This window comes from Podarcis liolepis (assembly GCF_965112155.1).
Source record: "Podarcis liolepis genome assembly, chromosome: 11".
Lineage (NCBI taxonomy): Eukaryota > Metazoa > Chordata > Lepidosauria > Squamata > Lacertidae > Podarcis > Podarcis liolepis.
Genome location: NC_139565.1, coordinates 54,340,922 through 54,361,801, shown reverse-complemented (window position 1 = coordinate 54,361,801; position 20,880 = coordinate 54,340,922). Strand labels below are relative to the sequence as shown.

Sequence of the window (20,880 nt, the reverse complement as noted above, 5' to 3'; positions counted from 1 at the left end):
CTCTACAGGTCACAGGAACAACAGAAAGCACCCATGTTTCGGAACGCCACTTCCTCACCCACCTGTTGGTATTACCCCCCCCCGCACCACCAAGGTAACCCATTTAGCAACCCTGTAACCGGGCAGGGCACCTACCAATCTCAACCCCCAAGTTCCAAAACCAAGAGGTCTTCCCAACTTCCAACACATGTCAATCCTGCGTATAGCTGTCAACTTTCCCCTTTTTAAAAGGGAAATTCCCTTATTCTGAATAGGATTCCTCACAAGGGAAAAGTTGACAGCTATGATCCTGCATTGCCCGAGTCCAAACCCCTTATCTTCCAGACAATTTCCCCCTCCTCCCCATTACCCCCACCTGGCATCCTGGCAATCCCAAAGTTCAGACCCGACTTCCTCCTGCTCCGAATGCCCGGGGGTCTCCTGACCCACCCCGGAACTTCGCCTTCGCTCCAAGTCACCCCGCGTGCATCCCATTCCATCGGACCCAGTCCTTCCCAGTATCCCATTGCACTTACCCTTGGCTTCCCTGGCCTCGTGCAAATTTCGTGTGTGTGCATTCAATGGGCCATGCTACCCGCCCGCCCCCCTCGTGCTTCCCATGCACAAGAGAACAGGGCAGCCTCCAACAATGGCAATAATAATAATTAGGCAGGCCTCGCCCGAACCCAGTTTATTCAGATCCCCGCCCCCCACGCACCAGCCTCTCCTCTTCCTTTCCCAGCGCCCACCTGATTTCGGGGTCCCGATCCCCGATCTACTCAGCCTCCCCCACCCCCAAGGCCTCCTCCTGCTCTCCTCCCCACCCCCGAAGCACTCACCCTGCCGCCCCACAATCTCGGCCACATGCTCGGAGCTGGGCACCGGCACGCACTCGGTGGTGTTGACGCTCTTCCTCCTCAGCAGCGCCGCCTGCTCGCCGTTCAAGGCCGGCACCGGAGGGATCCCGGCCGCCGCCGCCGCTGCCGCCACACCTCCTCCGGGCGGCCCGTAGCCCTGCGAGAGCATCGCCGCCATCACGCCGCCGTGGTGGGCATCGTCGCCGGGCCCGTACAGCGCCCCGCCGAGCGCCGCCTCCTGGGCCTCGAAGGCCGAGCCGGCGGAGAGGGGCGGCGGCAGCATGACCGAGCCCAGCCCGGGGGGCAAGGCCGGCGGCGGCGGCAGCAGCAGGAGGGAGGCCGCCGGGACGCCGCCACCGCCGGGCTCCAGCAGCAAGTCCTCTCCGCCGCCGCCGCCTCCTCCTCGGTCGTCGTCGTCCTCGTCAGGCGGCTCCTCCAAGTCCAGCTCCAGGTCGCCGCCGCCGCCCTCGGGGGCCGCCGCCTCCTCCTCCTCGCCGCCGCCCTCCTCTTCCTCCTCCGGGCGCTCCAGCGACGGAACGGGCGCCGCCTCGCCCAGGCCCAGGCCGGCCAGGCGTTCCCTCAGCAGCGGCGGCGAAGGCGGCGGCGGCGGCAGCAGCAGCGGGTGATGGTGGTGATAGTGGAGCAGCAGGCCCGGCGGTGGCCTAGGCGGCAGCAGCAGCCCCACCAGCTCGGGCGGCTCCTCCTGAGGCGACGGCGAGGCGCTGCCGCTCGGCATGGCCTCGGCAAGGCCGCCGGCAGCAGCAGCGGGCGGAGAAGAAGGAAGAGGAGGAAGGGGCGACGCGCTGGGGCTACTGGGCCCTCCGGGGCGACATGCTGCTGCTGCCGGCTCTCCCGCGGCGGCGGCGAGGACGACGGCCTCCTCCTCCTCTTCCTCCTCCTCCTCTTCTTCTTCTTCCTCCTCCGCCTCTTGCGGGGCTTGAGGCGAGGCGCTGGCAGCAGGAGCGGCGGCGGCGACGACGACGGTGGTGCCGCCGCCACGGCCGCCGCTCGGCTCAGCGCTTCTTTTGTTCCATGGCGGCTTCCCCCCGCCGGCTCCTCCAGCAGCAGCGGCGGCGGCGGCGGCCGCAGGCGGCGGCGGCCCAGGCAGCTCCAGCCCCGCCCCGCGCCGCTCCCCCAGCCGGGCGATTGGGTGGTGGCAGCGGCGGCTCAGCAACCGCAGCAGCAGCCGGCGCTTGGGCAGGGCCCCGGGAAGGCGGTGGCTGCTGCTGCCGCGGCCGCAGGAGGAGGAGGAGGCGGCGGAGGTGGAGGGGGGGAAAGCGGCTGCTCCGGCGGCCGCGCCTGGACGGGCAAAGGGGCGCGGGGCGAGAAGAAGCGGCGGCGGCGGCGGCGGCGTTTGCGGAGAGGGCGGCGGCGGCGGCGCCTCCTGCTGCTCTTCTCCCTCCTGCCCTCTGGTCTCCTCAGACACCATCCACGCGCCCGCCCGCCCTCGCTCGCCTCGGGCCCAATCTCGCCGCCAGGCCCCGCAGGATTGTTGGGTCGGCCGGGCGGGTATTGTGACGGGGGCGGGAGGGAGGCTGAGGCGGCGGCGGCGCCGGCCGGGTGAGCCGAGGCCTTGCCCTGCTTGCCCTCCGCGGCCTGGCCTGGTCCAACCCCTCACTCACCCCGGCCTTCGGTCAGCTTCCCGCTTCCCTCCCTCATCCCGCGTGGGAAGAGGAACGGAGGGAAGAGGGAGAAAGGCAGAGGCGCCTGAGGGAGGGAAGGTTGAAGGGCAGGAGCCGCTCTGAGGCGAGGGAGGAGCAGGAGACAAAGGATGGGCGCCCGTCCAGAGATTATATGCCATTTTTTAAAATAATAATAATAAATTCGACGGGTTCACACACAAAACACACCGCAAGCGTGCCTCTGAACATGCACAGAATGCACGCACCTCCGCGCGCACAACTTTTTTATTTGCTTTTTTTTGTGCAAGTCTCGTCCCCAGAAGCTTCCCCAGATCAAAGGCATGGCTTCCACCCAGGAAAGTCTAAGCCTCTTTTTTAATAAATGGCAGGGTGGCACCAGCCCTGACAAAAGAGAGAGAGTGTGGGGAATTCCTAACACAACAGATGATGTGGATTCCTAACACAACAAGTGTTAGGTGTGCAACCTGGCCACCAATTTCTGCAGCAGCTGAAGTTTCCAAACCACCTTCAGAGGCAGCCCCATTTATAACACATTGCAGTAATCTAACCTATAGGTTATCAGAGCGTAGGTGACAGAAGTTAGGCTATCCCTGTCCAGATATAGGCGCTACATTTCTGCACCTTCAGAGGGAGTGTAACCGCATCAAGAGCAGACAACATCCCATCTAGCTGATCTAGGGAACGGTCCACTAGGGTTGCCACCTGTCCTTTATAATACAGGATTGTCCCGTATTTCAGTGGAAAATGCTATGTCCTGCATTGATACACTTTTGTCATGTATTACAGGTCGTCTCTGCCCCTGTGTGTGTGTGCATGCCAAGTTAGGCATCCTCTCCAAATGCATGTTTGAAAGAGTGTGTGTGAGGTCATGTCTTTAAGCTCTGGGTAGCCAAGCACAGAAGGATTTACAAATTCATGTGCACGTGTGTATGTGACAAATTCCAGAGGGGTCATCCTGTTAGGCTGAAATAGATTGTAATGGGTTGCTTTGAAGTCACTTTGCAACATTTTTTTTTTTGGGGGGGGGGGGAGATCACATCCCCAACCACCCCAGCCTGTCTTGTATTTTGCCAGGACAAAGGTGGCAACCCTACCGCCCACTAAGAATGCCTTAGTCTTACCTGGATTGAGCCTCACTTTGTTAGCTCTCATCCATTCCATTACTGAGACAAGGCAATGATCCAGCCCATCCACTGCCCCATTTGCAGATGTAAAGGAGAAGTAAAACTGTCGCCAGCAAATTGCTTACACTGCAGGCTTCCTCAACCTCGGCCCGCCAGATGTTTTGAGACTACAATTCCCATCATCCCTGACCACTGGTCCTGCTAGCTAGGGATAATGGGAGTTGTAGGCCATAAATATCTGGCGGGCCGAGGTTGAGGAAGCCTGGCTTACAGTGTTCTCCATATATCTGTACCACAGCAGTGGTTTTTAAGACTTTGTTTTAGGGACCGTTGGGATTCTTCAAACGTAAAAGGGGTTCCTTGAGGAGATCAGTAATGGCAGGCAAGCTTCTTCGAAGGACAGGTTGCGAACCAATCTTTGATCTTCCTCTGCAGTGTGCAGGGGGGATATCGGGAGCACATGGGTCAACTCAGACTCCAAAGCTCTACCCTAGAATATGCCCCACGTCCTCTGCAGTACACAGAGGTTTCATGGCAAACGTGGCATTCCACAGTGGAGAAGCCAACAATGTTTGAAAACTGGTGATTTAGAGTGGTTGCTATTGTTTTAAATGTATATTGTTTTAAATGTTTGTTTGGCTTTTGGGATTGGAGTTCCATTTGTGTTTCAGAAGCTGGTCTCTGACCGTAATAAATTTCATGTTCATGAGTGGTGGCTACTTCAGACAAATTATTTTCCACTTAGAACAGCTTGCACGAAGCTAGCGTTTTCAAGCAGCTACCATTAATGGAGTGGTCTGTTTGAACCAATATCTGAATGCTGCCAATGGGAAGGTAGTGCTTATGGGTCCAAGGGAGAAGGCACCTCAAGCAATATGATTGAAAATGTCTCCACTTAACCCCTCCCCCCCCCAAAAAAACCCACTTTCCATTTGGCCTTATGCAAATGTATACAGTACTGGGAGACGAGTTGAGATGAAATGTGAGTCTGAGGGCCTATTACTTAGGCTGGCAACTTGAGTCTGCTGCTCAATTTGGGAGTTGCAACATTCTGAATAATTTTACAATTAACAAAGTTTGAGCTGATGATGTGTTTTTAAACTGTGAGGGTAGAAGAACTACACCTTAGCTCTCCGATAGGAGCTGTTTATCCAGTTTAGTTTTTTTAAGTCTTCCAGTGATAAGTATCACACAACCTCCCTTGTTAACTTGTTCCACAGCCTTTTTTTTAAAGTTACTGTTACATAGGAGAATATTAGAGGGGAAAGTAGGTCATAGAAGACTGAATTTTTCATCCTTTTCCTGTGGACACATGCTTTATGGAGAAATCCCAATATGGTGTGAGCTTAGACTATTTCCAGACTATCTGCAAGGCTCTATTTTAAGCCAACCTTCATCATTTTCCCCTGGAAAATAAATATTTATTCAAACTTTATGTGATATAAAACAGTTAGGATGACACACATATTGCCTTTGCTACGCGTCTTATGTTTCCTGCATGCCTGAAGCTCTGCAAATATGCTTTTGAGTCATCCTGGCTGACACCCACAAACCACTTAAGAAGGCTTTTAGCCCCACTGACATCAATAAGACTAATAGCCTAATTCTAAGGATTGTTTTGCTATTAAATAGTGAGGACGGGTTCGGAAGGGGTGTAGTGATTTCTGTGCCAATGTATCTCAGTGGAAATTGGGATGTTATGGTGTTGTTGAGTACATCAAATAGGACTGGACTGTGGATTTCAGAACGCCCTACTGTCCTAGCTTAAGTGGTTTGCCAGTTCCACAAATGTGGGCTTTTACATGAATAAGAAAGTTAAGTAGAATCCCCACAGAATTCAGGAGGGCTTTGCATGTTACCAGGAAATAGGATGGTGTTGAAGGAAGAAGGGTTTGCATCACTTTGACCAATGCTTTAATGCTATCCCTACGGGGGGAGGAGGGATAAGAAGATACGGTAGGTTAAAAAGTTAGAGTGAAAGCTTTTGGAAATGACAGTGGGTTCAAGAAGGCATGCTGTGATGTCATGGGCACTGTCCAATGGACAGAAGCTGCCTTGGAGCATGAGTGGTCATGGAAAGACTATTCGGTCCTAAACTTGATAGTTGGACTGAGGGTGTGTCTGTCCTAGCACTTTCAGAGAAAAATATATAAAGCTAGATATGTGCTTTGCTATCTGCACAAAACACAAAGGCATGGTTCCATTTAGTATTACCGTTTGGTAGGAATCATAGGTGGGTCCTCCTTATGGGCTCGGCCACCGTGAGAACAGGGTGCTGGACTTGATGGGCCTGATCCGGCAGGGCTCTTGTGCTCATTAGAATTTGCCTCTTGAGGCTCTGCTGAAATGAAACAAATGTTGACACAACAGAATAAATAGAAGTGTGCTTAGTTGCCTTGGACAATGACAGTCTCTCTCTCTCCCCTCATCTGTTATTCCTTTTTCTGTTTGCCTATATCTCTCCCTATTTCCCTTTACTCCAGCTGGGATGCTCATCTTTTCAGCTTTTCACTTGTTTGTGGTGGGTGGGTATATATCTGTATCTGAAATGTCCAGAGAATGTACAAAATTCAGTTGATATATGCACATTCTCCAGTTGGGGATTATGCATAATGACCAGAGAATGTACAACATTCCATCTTTGTGAATAGCTCATATGCCCATTCTGTACGTGGCCTGGTGAATGTGCACCATGGCTGGCTGTGATTGCACATAAACAACTCAACTTACACGTCCCTTAAAATTATATACACACGTATACAGACACACTCCCCACAACCTGGCGGAACATCAAAGGCATTCTTGTAACTCATTTCAAGGCCGCCTTTTGGAGAGAAAACAGGATGTATATTTTTAAGTGCATAAAAGAAGTCTGGCTGTTGAAGTCATAACTAACTGGTCTCTAAGAAGCACAGGAATTGTTGGGGGAAGGTCTTAAGAAAGGGTAAAAAAAACACACACACACACACACTTGACAGAAGGTCAAGGCAATAACTTAGACACCAAAGGAACACAATAGCTCTTCATAGGAAAAACCTGCTGTCTCCATGGTTGACTGGAGAGAGTAGCTATTTCTATCACTCCATCTAATACTGAGCTCAGGTGCTGAGTGCCAACAGGCCTGGAGTCAAAATGGGGCCATTGGGAAAGAGATATTCCCATGCTTCTGGGGGAATACTATGGTTTGCAGAACTACAAAAGGAAAAGCAGTAAAAACGAAACCCCAAAGGGTGTCACGCCCCCTTCTCCAGGTTGCAGAGGCTGCTGAGCATGCTTAGTCCTAACTGAACTGTTTTTGAAAGGGGAGTGGAATGCCTTGCTGGGAGGAAATGGCTTGCTGGCATCCTGAGCAGAAGCATGCTTTTTTTTTGGGGGGGGGGGGAGAACAGACTGCAGCATTTTGTTGCAGTTGCCACTTGTGACTCCCTATTGTATAACTGCTCTAAATTTGTTTGCATTTAAAGCCCTGCTGCAACAGCCGAAGGCTGTTTAGTTTCTCAAGGGGAGAATGCAGCTGTTAGGAGCACATTGGGAATCCTGGGAAACGTCCACAAGTATTTAGGAGGCCAGGATTATGTGATCTGCCTCCATAACTAGCCTCAGATGACCTGGAGTCTCTCATTTATAAATCTTTGCAGACTGTTAACAGTCTAAAATAATACTCAGCTGGAGGTCCTGGAATTTAATTGATTCATCTGCATGGCTAATCCATTAAAAATTTAATTGCAGATTATAAAGGCTTACTGGTTAATCAGGAAAGTCAGTAGGCCCATGGAACAGGCTCTTAGAGCCCAGCTCTGACAATATTTACCTAAAATAAATATCCAGGCCATGTTTGTGTTCTTTTAAAAATGTTTAGTGCTGCTGGACAATGCTTGATAGTTTGCACCATTACCTACTTTGGTAACTCTTCCGATAGGAGGACAAACTTTGCTAGTGCCTTTCCTTATCTATATGTTTTTAATATTGTGCTTTAATACTGTAACCCACCCTGGGACATTGAGGGAAGGTAATTCTGTGCCAGCTTTTAAACATCCGAAAACTTTTTCTATTCTGCCAGGCCTATGCAGGCGATGAAGAGCACATCACTCACAATGGTCTGTTTTAAATTCTTTTGCTTTTAACTTCTCGTGATTTTACTGTGTGGTTTTCGTTTTTATATTGCTGTAAACCACTGTGTGATGTGACACACACAATGCTACAGCAGTATAGAAATAGGTTTTTGTGGGGGTTTTTTGTAAATGAATAATCCTAGTAACAACTGCCCCATTGGCCTGTAACTGAAGGGAAAAAAAGATGTAGCTTCATGCTATCTGTAGAGCATAATGGGTGGTTTGGCCTTCAGTTCCATAGTTATGGTCTGTGGTGGCTGGTGTCTATTGGAACTGTTAAGATAGAAGGCAGACAAGACCAATAGCAGATGGAGCCAGAGAACCAACAAATTCTCATTTAGCTCCTGTTCTTCTTCAAGCTGAGCTCTACAATGGAAGACCAAGGAAGAGGAAGCTGATCGTCTGTGCTCCCCGCTCTGGACTGGTTGCAAACATGAAGGCAGGATAGGTGGAAGCTGGCTGAGGTTGGTGGGGCAGTGCCCCATTGTCCTCATGGACCATCCATAATTAGTTATGAGTCAACAACCAAGTATGTAGTACGTGGAGGAAGGAGAGCTTTCAGGTAAATACTGCCGTTTGTGGTCATCACCTCTGAGATTTGGGAGGGCAGAGTGAAGTCAGGTTCAACTCTTGGCATCTTCAGGTAGGGCTGGGAGAGATCCCTGTGTGAAAACCTGGACAGTCTGTGCCAATGATGTGGAATGCTAGACTGGTGACTGGGAGTGGCCACCGAGACCATATAACACTGGTCCTGAAAGACGTACATTGGCTCCCAGTATGTTTCTGAGCACAATTCAAAGTGTTGCTGCTGACCTTTAAAGCCCTAAATGGACTCAGCCTAGTATACGTGAAGGAGCATCTTCACCTCAATGTTCAGCCCGGACACTGAGGTCCAGCTCCGAGGGCCTTCTGGCGGTTCCCTCACTGCCATAAGTGAGGTTACAGGGAAGCAGGCAAAGGGCCTTCTTGGTAGTGGCGCCTGCCCTGTGGAATGCCCTCCCATCAGATGTCAAGGAAATAAACAACTATCTGACTTTTAGAAGACATCTGAAGGCAGCCCTGTGTAGGGAAGTTTTTAATGTTTGATGTTTTATTGTGTTTTTAATATTCTGTGGGGAGCTGCCCAGAGTAGCTGGGAAACCCAGTCCGATGGGCGGGGTATAAATAAATTCTTCTTCTTCCCCACAAGCCTTCCAGGAAAACCAGGACATCCTGTTTTATTGCGAGAGAACACAGTCATTTTGGTCAGCGTGATCTTGTGTCATTTTGTGCCATGATTTCCACCTGGGGAAAGTGTGAATTGTGGCACGAAATCGAGCAAGATCACAGCGATCAAAATGGCCGCCATTTTCTTGCCATAAAAAAAATCAGGAAGGTGGTGTCCATGAAGATTGTGTCCCAGTTTTCACTGTCCAGATATTGAAGGGTATGTGAGCACAGAAATCCTGAGCTAGATGGGCCAAAAGTCTGACTCAGTATAAGGCTGCTTCCTATAACTATTACTCAAAAAGATCACAAGGCCTTCCCAGACTCAGAGTGGTTCTAACTTTCCACCCAAACTTCTGCATCAAAACATTTTGTGGAAACAAAGGCTGTCAATTCCAGACAGCAGCTGGATACAAGGAACTGTTTTATCTTGACTCAGGTTATTGGTCCATCTAGCTAAGTATGTATTTTGTCACTGCAGCTGAGCAACCAGCAGAATGGGTTAAGGTGCCTTTCTGTTTGAAACAGAAGCATGGCTGTTCTGCCATGTGATTGGCTAACACTGCTACAGCTGACTGCATGGCAATACTTGCTACATTGGTCGGCATCAGGCTTATGCTGCTTTTGTCATTTACCTTTACCTTTTTTATCAACTGCAGTAAGGTAAAGGTAAAGGGACCCCTGACCATCGTGGCCGACTCTGGGGTTGCGGCGCTCATCTCGCTTTATTGGCCGAGGGAGCCAGCGTACAGCTTCCGGGTCATGTGGCCAGCATGCCTAAGCCGCTTCTGGCAAACCAGAGCAGCGCACGGAAACGCCGTTTACCTTCCCGCCGGAGCGGTACCTATTTATCTACTTGCACTTTGATGTGCTTTCAAACTGCTAAGTTGGCAGGAGCTGGGACCGAACAACGGGAGCTCACCCCGTCGCGGGGATTCAAACCGCCGAACTTCTGATCGGCAAGTCCTAGGCTCTGTGGTTTAACCCACAGCGCCACCCACGTCCCTCTTATCAGCTGCAGTAGGGGTGGTTAATCTGCTGCTCTCCAGATGTTTGTCTGCAGCTCCCATAACCGCTAACCATTGGCCAGGCTGCCTGGGGCTGATTGCAGTTGGAGTCTTAACATTTAGAGCACCATCATAGTTGCTACAATACACAGTAGTTTGGGGTGGGTGGGTAACAGTGGCATGCGGTGAAACTTTCTGTAGGGCAAAAGTTAGGGCCAGAGGTGCCCACTTGCGAGGGCGATTAGGGCAGGGGGCCAATGTTGTGTGTGTGAGCATCACTGGAGCTCTGCTGCCTCCTTCCCAAAGGCCATCGGACTTTGGGAAGGTGGCGGGAGGGCTCTTGAATGCATAAGAGCATCATGCGTCTTTCCCTAAGCCGGGCAGAAGCTTCCAGGGCTTTGGGGAGGAGGCACCAGGGGAGCAATTAGGAGACTAGCCTCCTCTCCCAGTCCACTGACTGTACGCCACTGGTGGGTCAAGAAAAGAGAATTTTAAAAAATATGCCCATTGCTCTAATGAAGTCTGCTATTGCTTTGGGAAGCAATAGTTCAATGTGTTTCTCATGATCTAAATTACTCTCTGGCATCTCATCTGAACTGAATTTATTTATTTGATTTCCCCCCCCCTAAGATTTCTATACCGCTTGATTGAAAAACAAACAAACCAACCTACCTCAAAATGGTTTGCAAAAAGATTAAAATAATAAATTTATTGGTAAAAACAGTTAAAATATTTAGAAAATTAAAACAAACTAATAATAATATAAAAAATAAAAATAAAAGACCCACGAGGAATTCCCTGTGCCTGAGTGCTCTCTCTTTTGCTTTGAAGCTTTCCCAGTGAAAGCCTGCTCTTTACTGCTGAATCGGAGCAAACAGCAATCTACAGAAAAACTGAATTGACGTCTGCTGCGCTTCAGCTTTAAGGAGCGGGTTTTCACAGAGAAAGCTCAGGGGAGAAAAAAAAGGAGCACTGGGGCATGGAGCTCTAAATGTGAACCTGGAAAATGTAGGGCAATAGTTCTACCTTTAAATGTGCTTTGTTTTGGCTTGCCGATGATCAAGATAATCTAAATTTGGAAAGGTGATAGTTATTTTTTAAAGTTCATCAGAAAGGTCTCCTGTTTTGCATCCCTTTCCTTTAGTCTCTCTCTTTTCCACTCCCTCATTCACTGACTCAGGTCACACACACACACACACAGAGAGAGAGAGAGAGAGAGAGAGACTTAGAGAGACTTTATCTTACCTCACAGTCTTCTCCTTTGCATACTCACTTCTGACTTCCCTTCCCTTTTTCTATGAAAAGTTGCTTGTCCCTATTCCTTCCAGCCATCTTCCAACTGCCGTGGGGCATTCCAGAACTTTCTGAGTCCAACATTCAGTGCCTTTTGTTAGAGATGGAGTCCACACAAAAGCACCCTTCTGGACATTTGTATAACAAAGGGATCTTCCCATGATTTCTAGGAATGGCATCTTAGACCTTTCCCTGGAATTTCTTTTAATAGGCTGGAAACCGTGTGGACTAACGGTTTGCAAATCTCCCAAAGTAATTTAATGTTGTTCTGTCTCTGTTCCTGCTCTAACCATAGGCAGGGGGGAAGAACTACAGAACCTCTAAAAATGTTGCGATCGTCAACTCCCAGAGCATGGCCAGCTGCTCACGAGAAGCAAAAAAATGGTTTTATTACCCATATGAAAAAGAAAAGATACAACGCTATACTTAGAAGACGGGCTGTCCTATGTCCAGTGAAATGATGGCCTGTCGTGGGCTGTGTGGCGATCACACAGGGTCCCCGGACGTTTCACCGTCTATTGATCCCTGTGCCATCACTTTATTTCTCGCTGCTACCACCCAGGCCCTACCTGGTTCAATACTGAGTCCAGTCAGGGTTAAATTGGAACATAAACGTCTGTTTATTTATTGCAGTTTAACAAGCGTGTGGTTTCATAAACGGTATCGGTCCATTACAATCATGGGGTGCCTATCCAGACCTATAACTTCCGCTATCTGCTCTCACTCACTAAACCACCTCTCAGGTATTTACTTGTCTTCCTAGCCCCTAACTGTTCCTGACTCAGCTTATTTCGCTACACTAACTCAACCTACCCACAAACTCTATCCCAATTCACTCCCACTCCAACCAGCCACCCAACTCCCAATGAAGTCCTCCCTTTGCCCCTCCCAGAGCTGGTTTTATAGTCCCTCTGACTCCACCCCCAGGTTCTGATTGGGTAACTTGTTTAACTATTTCACCTCCAGCACTCTCGTATGTTAACGTCACAGGCTGGCTGGACACAGAGGAATGGTGGGAGGCACTAGGTGGGGAGCACCCAAGGGAAGAAGGCTCAGAGCCTAGGGACTTGTGGTGGGACGGCACTGAGCGGTCAGAGGAAGAAGAGGGAGCAGAGGAGGAGGAGGAGGAGGTGTCGGAAGCTGAAGAGGTAACAGGGCTTAGTGAGCAGGAAGAAGCTGTGGTGGAGAGCAGTCCAGAAGCAGAGGCTGGAGAGGAGGGGACTCAAAATGTTGCAAAATGCTTCCCTTCCCTCTGGTCTTCCAGGCAGGAGCAGAAGAGGCATGAAAGGAAGAGAGGGGCAAATTCTACTAATAAAGAGTTAACTTCATGTGCTCCGTGTGATTTATTTCTGGCTGCCTTCCTGACATTGTCCTAGTTCTGCAACTCGAGATCCTTTGAACTGGGATTACTGGGGACCGAAGTTGCTCGCTGGCCATTTGCTGCACTGTTGGGCTGCACTATACCAAAGGTCTGGATAACTTAGCCGGTAGATCAGGGGTCAGTAACCTTCTTCAGCCGGGGGCCGGTCCACCGTCCCTCAGACCATGTGGTGGGCTGGACTATATTTTGGAAAAAAACATAAACAAATTCCTATGCCCCACAAATAACCCAGAGATGCATTTTAAATAAAAGCACTCATTCTACTCATTCCCGGGCCGTCTGTGGGCTGGATTGAGGTGATTGGGCCACATCTGGCCCATGGGCCTTAGGTTGCGTAACCCTGGATTAGAACATGCTGCTGCTGCTGATTAATAATAATAATAATAATAATAATAATAATTTTATATACCGCCCTACACCCGGGGGTCTCAGGGCAGTTCACAGAATAAAATCAAGCTATAAAACCACAAAATACCTAATAAAAATAAAAATAACCCAATAGCAACCCCCCCAAAAAAATCACATTTTAAAAGGCATAGGATATAAATGGGATTAACCAAAGGCCTGGTTAAAAAGGAATGTTTTTGCCTGGCGCCTAAAGGTGTGTAATGAAGGCACCAGGTGAACTTCCCTGGGGAGAGCATTCTGCAGACAGGGAGCCACTACAGAGAAGGCCTGTTCTCATGTTGCCACCCTCTGGACCTCTCAAGGTTGGGCCACACGAAGGAGGGCCTTAGAAGATTATCTCGGGGTCCAGGTAGGTTCATATGGAAAGAGGCAGTCCTTGAGGTTGCAGGTTTGATCCCCTTTAGGGACCGCTGCATATTCCTGCATTCCAGGGGATTGAACTAGATCATGGGTAGGGAAACTAAGGCCCGGGGGCTGGATGCGGCCCAATCGCCTTCTAAATCCGGCCTGTGGACGGTCCAGGAATCAGCGTTTTTTTACATGAGTAGAATGTGCCCTTTTATTTAGAATGCATGTCTGGGTAATTTGTGGGGCTTGCCTGGTGTTTTTACATGAGGAGAATGTGTGCTTTTATTTAAAATGCACCTCTGGGTTATTTGTGGGGCATAGGAATTCGTTCATTCCCCCCCCCCCAAAAAAAATAATAGTCCGGCCCCTCACAAGGTCTGAGGGACCGGCCCCCTGCTGAAAAAGTTTGCTGACCCCAGAACTAGATAATCCTCTGGGTCCCTTCCAATTCTGGAATTCTATGATTCTATGAATTATTGCACAGCCTGAGCTTAATCCTTGGGCTCTTCAATTGTAAATTTGGAAATGAGAGCATAGAGGGTCTTATACCGTGTACAAGAATGTACACAATGAAATAGATTCATCAAAGGGGCATTGGGGAAGTAAAAGTCGCAGAGGCATGTGGCATTTTATTCTGATGTCTGCGAAAGTATACCGAACTTTCTGCTTATTTTATTCTACGTGCAACAAGGTACAGCTGTTGTTTTTTGTTTTGTTTGTATGTTTTCAGTTATTAAGTTTTCAAAACCAAAAAACACAAGCACATCTTGGGAAGAGAGAGAAAAGAATTCTGACATGCGTGGCAATCCTGGCCTCTCACTCATTCCCCAGAAAGAATTGTGCACAAAAGTGTGTAATTTCTCCCCCTGCTCTGCATGGCGACCAAAAAACAAAACAAAACTAAAAACCCACCCTCGCACAGCTGCAGTTTTACATCTGTGGCTTTAATTTTATGAATGAGCAGTATCCTAATTATTTCAGCATTCAGGGGAATGGGGTTTGTTAGGCAGGCTAGCCATGCTTGGAATTCAGGTTTGTGTAATTCTCTTCTCGCTGTATAATAGATTAGAGGCATGCTGCTGTCGGAAGCATAAAATGTACCCCTTGTTAATAAGCATTTGATATCATACTCTCAGCTGTTTCTCTCTCTCTTTTTAATGTACTCTTTGCAGCTGCAGGAGCCGGTGAAGGGAATCATGGAGTCCCCGGTTTGAATCTTGCCTCTGTCATGAACTCAGGACAGAGTTGGGCAAGCCACTCTTTTTTTTTTTTTTTTTTAATGCATAATTTTTATTAGTTTCCAAAAATCAAAACACAAAATAAGCTATTTCAATATTCATATCAATTCACCAAAAGAAAGATAAAAGACTTCCTTCAGCCATTCCACGAATCGTCCGAAATAACAGTAAACAATATATCCGCATTTCCGTATTTGTAATGCCTTAAGTCATTCTCATTCTTCCATTTTTTTTTTTTTTGGCATTACCCTTTACCTCTTACAGAGCACCTCTGAAACCTACTAGTGTTGTCTGTTCATCAATTAAGCTTTCCAGATATTTCGTAAAACTTTCCCAATTTTTAACAAATCTCTGATCTTTGGTATATCTGATTTTACCTGTCATCCTGTCCATCTCCACATAATCTAATAGTTTAGATCTCCATTCCTCCGTTGTCGGTACACTCTCTTGTTTCCAGTTTTTTGCTATTAAGACCCTTGCTGCAGTTGTTGCGTATTGGAACAATTTGTAATCTTCCTTCTTTATCTCCTTTCCTACCAAACCTAGTAGAAACGCCTCGGGTCTTTTGGCAAAGGTGTATCTTAACATTTTCTTCAGTTCATTATATATGCTCTCCCAAAACTGTGTGACCTTTCGGCATTCCCACCACATATGGTAGAAAGTCCCCTCCCTTTCCTTACATTTCCAGCATTTGTTACAGGATCCATACATTTTGGCAAGTTTAACCGGGGTTAGGTACCAACGATAAAACATTTTCATTAAGTTCTCTTTGAGTGACACACAAGCTGTGAATTTGAGATGTTGTTTCCAGAGTTTTTCCCACTCTTCTAAGTAAATGTTACGACCAAGATCTCTAGCCCAGTGCGTCATTACCACCTTGACCTCCTCGTCAGCTAGGTTCCAGTCCAATAAATACTTGTACATTTTTGATAGTATTTTTGTATTATTCCCCAAAATCTCAGTTTGAAATCTGGAACTTTTATCGGCGTAGCCTTTATCTTTGGCGTCTTTCCTAAACATATCATTTATCTGGTGGTAGTGCAGCCAATCGTATACTAGTGGTTTAATCTGTTCATACGGCCTTATTTTCCACTTTCCTTCCTCTTTCATTAATAGTTGTTCGTAGGTTGCCCAATTGGCTCCCATATTGATCTTTTTGATAGCCATAACCTCTAACGGAGATAACCATTGGGGTGTTCTGGGTTCTAACATATCTTTATACCTTTCCCAAACCTCCAACAGAGGGCCCTTGAATATATGATTCCCAAATCCTTTGTGGCCCTTCTTCCGCCCATGCCACAGATAGGCGTGCCACCCATATCGGTTATCGTGGCCCTCTAAGTCTAACACTTCACTGTCTTCTAATTTTATCCATGCCTTAACCCAGCATAAACAAGATGCCTCATAGTATATTTTCAGATCTGGTAGGGCGAAGCCTCCCCTTTCTTTAGTGTCCGTCAAGATTTTGAACTTTACTCTCGGCTTCTTCCCCTGCCAAATAAATCTGGAAATCTCTCTATGCCAGGCTTTAAATATCTTTGTACCTTTGATAATCGGAATGTTTTGAAAGAGAAATAAGATTCTTGGTAATACCGACATTTTGATTGTGGCTATTCTGCCCCAGAATGACAATCTAAGCCGACCCCACGTTTCTATGTCCTTTTTAACGCCTTTCCAAACCATTTCATAATTATTTTTAAATAAGTCTATGTTTTTTGGCGTTACCCATATCCCTAAGTATTTCACCTTCTTTGTTACATCTATTCCTATTTCTCTTTGTAGTTCCTCGATGTCATCTGCCTGCATATTTTTAACTAATATTTTGGTCTTCCTTTTGTTTAATTTAAAGCCTGCCACTTCTCCAAACTGATCGAATTCTCTGAGTACCTCTTTCATTGAATCCAATGGGTCTTCCATTGTTACGACCAGGTCGTCTGCAAAAGCTTTGGTTTTATGTTCGTGCTGACCGACCCTGATACCTTTGATTCTTTTGTTATCTCTGATGGAATTCAATAAAACCTCCAATATCATTATAAATAACAGTGGGGACAGTGGGCATCCCTGTCTTGTTCCTTTAGTTACTGTTAATTCTTCCGTCTCTACATTGTTTATTATCAATCTTGCTCTTTGTTCCGTGTATATTGCTTTTATCCCATTGAAGAATTCAGTACCTACTTCCATGTGGTCCAATTGTTTCAGCAGGAATTCCCAATTTACGTTATCAAACGCTTTCTCAGCGTCTACGAATAACAGTAAACCTTGTTTGTCACACCTTTCTGTTAGATATTCTATAATATTTATGATATTTCTTAAGTTGTCTTTCATTTGCCTCCCCGGCAAGAAGCCGGCTTGGTCTCTATGGATACTGTTTACCAAAATAATTTTAATTCTTCTAGCCAAGACTCCCGCAAAGATCTTATAATCTGTATTTAGTAAGGAAATCGGTCTGTAATTTCTAATTTGCTTTAAATCTGTATCCTGCTTTGGGATTAGTGTAATCAACGCCTCCTTCCACGTCTCCGGTATTTCTCTTTCCTTTAAAATGTTGTTCATTACTTCTTGTAATGGGTTTAGCAGGGCTGATTCCATCTCTTTGTAATATCTGCTAGTAAACCCATCTGGGCCTGGGGCTTTCCCATTTTTTAAGTCTGTTATTATTGCTTTTATTTCCTCCGCCTCAATTGGGGCGTTTAATTTCTCTTTGTCTGCTGCGGTGATCTTATTGATGTTCTTAGCTATTAGATATCTCTCTATTTCCTTCGTCTGGTTCCTTTCTATATTTCTAAAAAGTTCTCCATAGTAGTCCATGAAGGCTCTCCTTATTTCTTTAGGTTTGTCTATCTCTATTCCTTCCACCACTATCTTATTTATTGTATTTTGTTCCTTTCTTTTTTTTCAGCTGCCAGGCTAATAACTTCCCTGTTTTGTTGGCATGTTCGAAGTTCCTCTGACGCAGTCTTTTGATTTTCCATTCTATCTCTCTATTTATCAGCATTGTATATTGGGCAAGCCACTCTTGATAACCCCAACTCCACCCCACACAATAGGGTGAATAAAAATGCTGACTTACCTTACAGGTGGATTATTTATTCATTTATATACCCCTGAATGCCAACACAGGCTTCCAAGTGGTTTACAAGTATAAAAACCAACCGTGCAATCATGAAAATATAAACACCCACCATTAAAATACACAATAAAACAATCCCTTTAAAACATAGAACATCCTTATTTATGTATTTATTTATTGCTAAATCTTTTGTGCGGCACACCTGCTTTTGAAGGCATTGGAGCAGGGTTGGTAAGAAGTTGGCAACCTTAACTGAGCTACTGGAAAATGGGAGAAACAGCATAGCATTTCAGAGACTCTTTGGGGTTTCAGTAAGAGATGACCTCTATTAGCCTAATAAAAACATATTTGAGTGGGTGATTCTTATTTCTAGCGGGTGTCCGAAAGATAGCCAAAGTATTAGAAAGGCAGGCCAATTGAAAACAGGTGCATCTGTAGATAGCATGGGCTGTCACAGCGATCTATGTGATAACGAATGAACCGTGAGCCAGAAAGATGATAAACTCAGCAACGGGCACCATTAATCTATATTTAATTGAACAAGTTCCTGGCCGTGAAAAAAATATATACTCTCCAACTTGGGAAAGGTGAAAAGGTTAATTGCTAACCCATTAATCACTGGCCGATTCTAAAGCTTGCTGATAAAAAAATTTTAATTGGCAAACATTGATCCTTAATTGGCGTTTTATAAGCAAAGATATAATTCTGTGTCTGGCAGCAGTTTTAATTTTTTTTAAAAAAGGAAACATTCATCAATGGGTCAATACACGGGCAATGTCTCTAGTTATGCTGCCTGAAAGAACCAAATGTTAATTTCTTGGATCACTGCAGCACAAATTTAAGCCTGTGCAAAGAAAAACAGCAGAAACCCAGTCTTAGGGATTTTGGTCCTAGGAGATTCCTTTGTCAAAAGCAGGGATGAGCTTGCTATAGTCCAGCATGGTTCTGCTTTTAACATATATAGGATGTGAAGTTTCTAATGAGGTCGTTATAGACATATATTGTACAGTTTGTATCAGAAACAACATCAAGGAGTATAGCTAGGAACAGGGCCACAAATAAGGCTCAGAAGCAGATTTTGCTAAAACCTAAGAACATCCGCAGGCAGCTGGATCGAGGCGGGTCGGGGCTGCTGATTCTTCTAGACCTGTCAGCAGCCTTTGACATGGTCGATCACGAACTCCTGGACCACCGCCTAGCCGACGTGGGTATCCAGGGCACAGTCCTTCAATGGCTGCGCTCGTTTCTCTCTGGTCGGGGACAGAGGGTGGCGCTTGGGGGGGAACTGTCATCCCGCCACTCCTTGGTGTGTGGAGTGCCTCAGGGTGCGATACTCTCCCCGATGCTTTTTAACATCTTTATGCGCCCCCTCGCCCAGCTTGTCCGGAGTTTTGGGCTGGGCTGCCATCAGTATGCTGATGACACCCAACTCTATCTGTTGATGGATGGCCATCCTGACTCGGCCCCAGACACACTGATCAGATGCTTGGAAGCTGTGGCTGGATGGTTACGTGGGAGCCGGTTGAAGTTAAATCCTTCGAAGACAGAGGTCCTCTGGCTGGGACGGGACGATATGGGATTGAGGGGGCAACTCCCATCTCTTGCGGGGGTGCAGTTAGTGCCAGCACCGTCCGTTAAGAGTTTGGGTGTAATCTTCAATACCTCCCTCTCCATGGAGGCGCAGATTGCAGCTATAACAAAGGCGGCATTTTTTCATCTCCGCCAAGCTAAGCAGTTGGCTCCTTACCTCTCTCGCCCTGACCTAGCCACTGTGATCCACGCGACGGTCACCTCCAGACTGGATTATTGTAACTCGCTCTACGTAGGGCTGCCCCTGAGACTGACCCAGAAACTCCAGCGGGTGCAGAATGCCGCAGCGAGACTCCTTACAGGGTCTTCGCTGCGGGATCACATTCATCTGGTGCTATACCAGCTGCACTGGCTCCCGGTGGAGTACAGGATCAGGTTTAAGGTGCTGGTTTTAACCTTCAAAGCCCTATACAGCCTAGGACCCTCGTATCTACGGGACCGCCTCTCCTGGTATGCCCCACAGAGGAACTTACGGTCTTCAAATAAAAACATCTTGAAGGTCCCAGGCCTCAGAGAGGTTAGGCCGGCCTCAACTAGAGCCAGGGCTTTTTCGGCTGCGGCTCCAACCTGGTGGAACGCTCTGTCACAAGAGACAAGGGCCCTCCAGGACTTGACATCTTTCCGCAGGGCCTGCAAGACAGAGCTGTTCCACCAGGCCTTTGGTCAGGGTGCAGCCTGACTCCCTCCTTTGGCAATCTTTACAATACTTTAGTTTATGGTTGCCATCAATTTTGATTTTAATTAATTCTTTGATGTTTTTATAATGTTGCACTATTTTAGTGTTGTTAGCCGCCCTGAGCCCGGCTTCGGCTGGGGAGGGCGGGATATAAATAAAATTTCTTATTATTTCTTATTATTATTATTAATGCGGGTGGCGCTGTGGGTTAAACCACAGAGCCTAGGACTTGCCAATCAGAAGGTCGGCAGTTCGAATCCCTGCGACGGGGTGAGCTCCCGTTGCTCGGTCCCTGCTCCTGCCAACCTAGCAGTTCGAAAGCACATCAAAGTGCAAGTAGATAAATAGGTACCGCTCCGGCAGGAAGGTAAACTCTGTTTCCGTGCGCTGCTCTGGTTTGCCAGAAGCGGCTTAGTCATGCTGGCCACATGACCCGGAAGCTGTACGCCAGCTTCCTTGGCCAGTAAAGCGAGATGAGTGCCGCAACCCCAGAGTCAGCCATGACTGGACCTAATGGTCAGGGATCCCTTTACCTTTACCTTAAGAACATAAGACGAGCCAGCTAAGTCAGGCCAATGACCCATCTAGTCCAGAAAGCCATAGTTTGACTATGTGCTGTGAAGAAAGACTTTTCTTTTATCTGTTCTGAATCTTCCAACCTACAGCTTCATTGGATGTCCACGAGTTCTAGTGTTATGAAAGATGGGGAAAAAACTCTTCTCTGCACCATGTATACGTTTATAAACTTGTATCATGACACCTCTTACTGTCAGGGACTGGACAGAGGAAGAGTAGTGGAGACTGCCGCCCCAGCCTGAACCTTCCAGAGAAGAGGACGGCAGTATAGATTTACAACACTGGTTTGTGGAGCATTAGAAATCACCCCAGAATTGACCTTAATAAACATCTTCCAAGACAACAATGCCCACTTACACCACAAAGAACTCA

The 20,880-nt window shown here is 47.3% G+C and overlaps 1 protein-coding gene across 1 annotated transcript in view; it reads right to left on the bottom strand.

Annotated features, from left to right (window-relative positions):
• Positions 1–20,880, bottom strand: part of MEX3C (mex-3 RNA binding family member C) — a 140,306-nt gene that overhangs the window by 29,234 nt on the left and 90,192 nt on the right. Inside the window, exon 2 of the mRNA XM_083465824.1 lies at positions 819–2,286. Coding sequence (XP_083321950.1) covers positions 819–2,265 — 1,447 coding nt within the window. The 5' untranslated portion in view covers positions 2,266–2,286. The remainder of the gene's footprint in view (positions 1–818; positions 2,287–20,880) is intronic.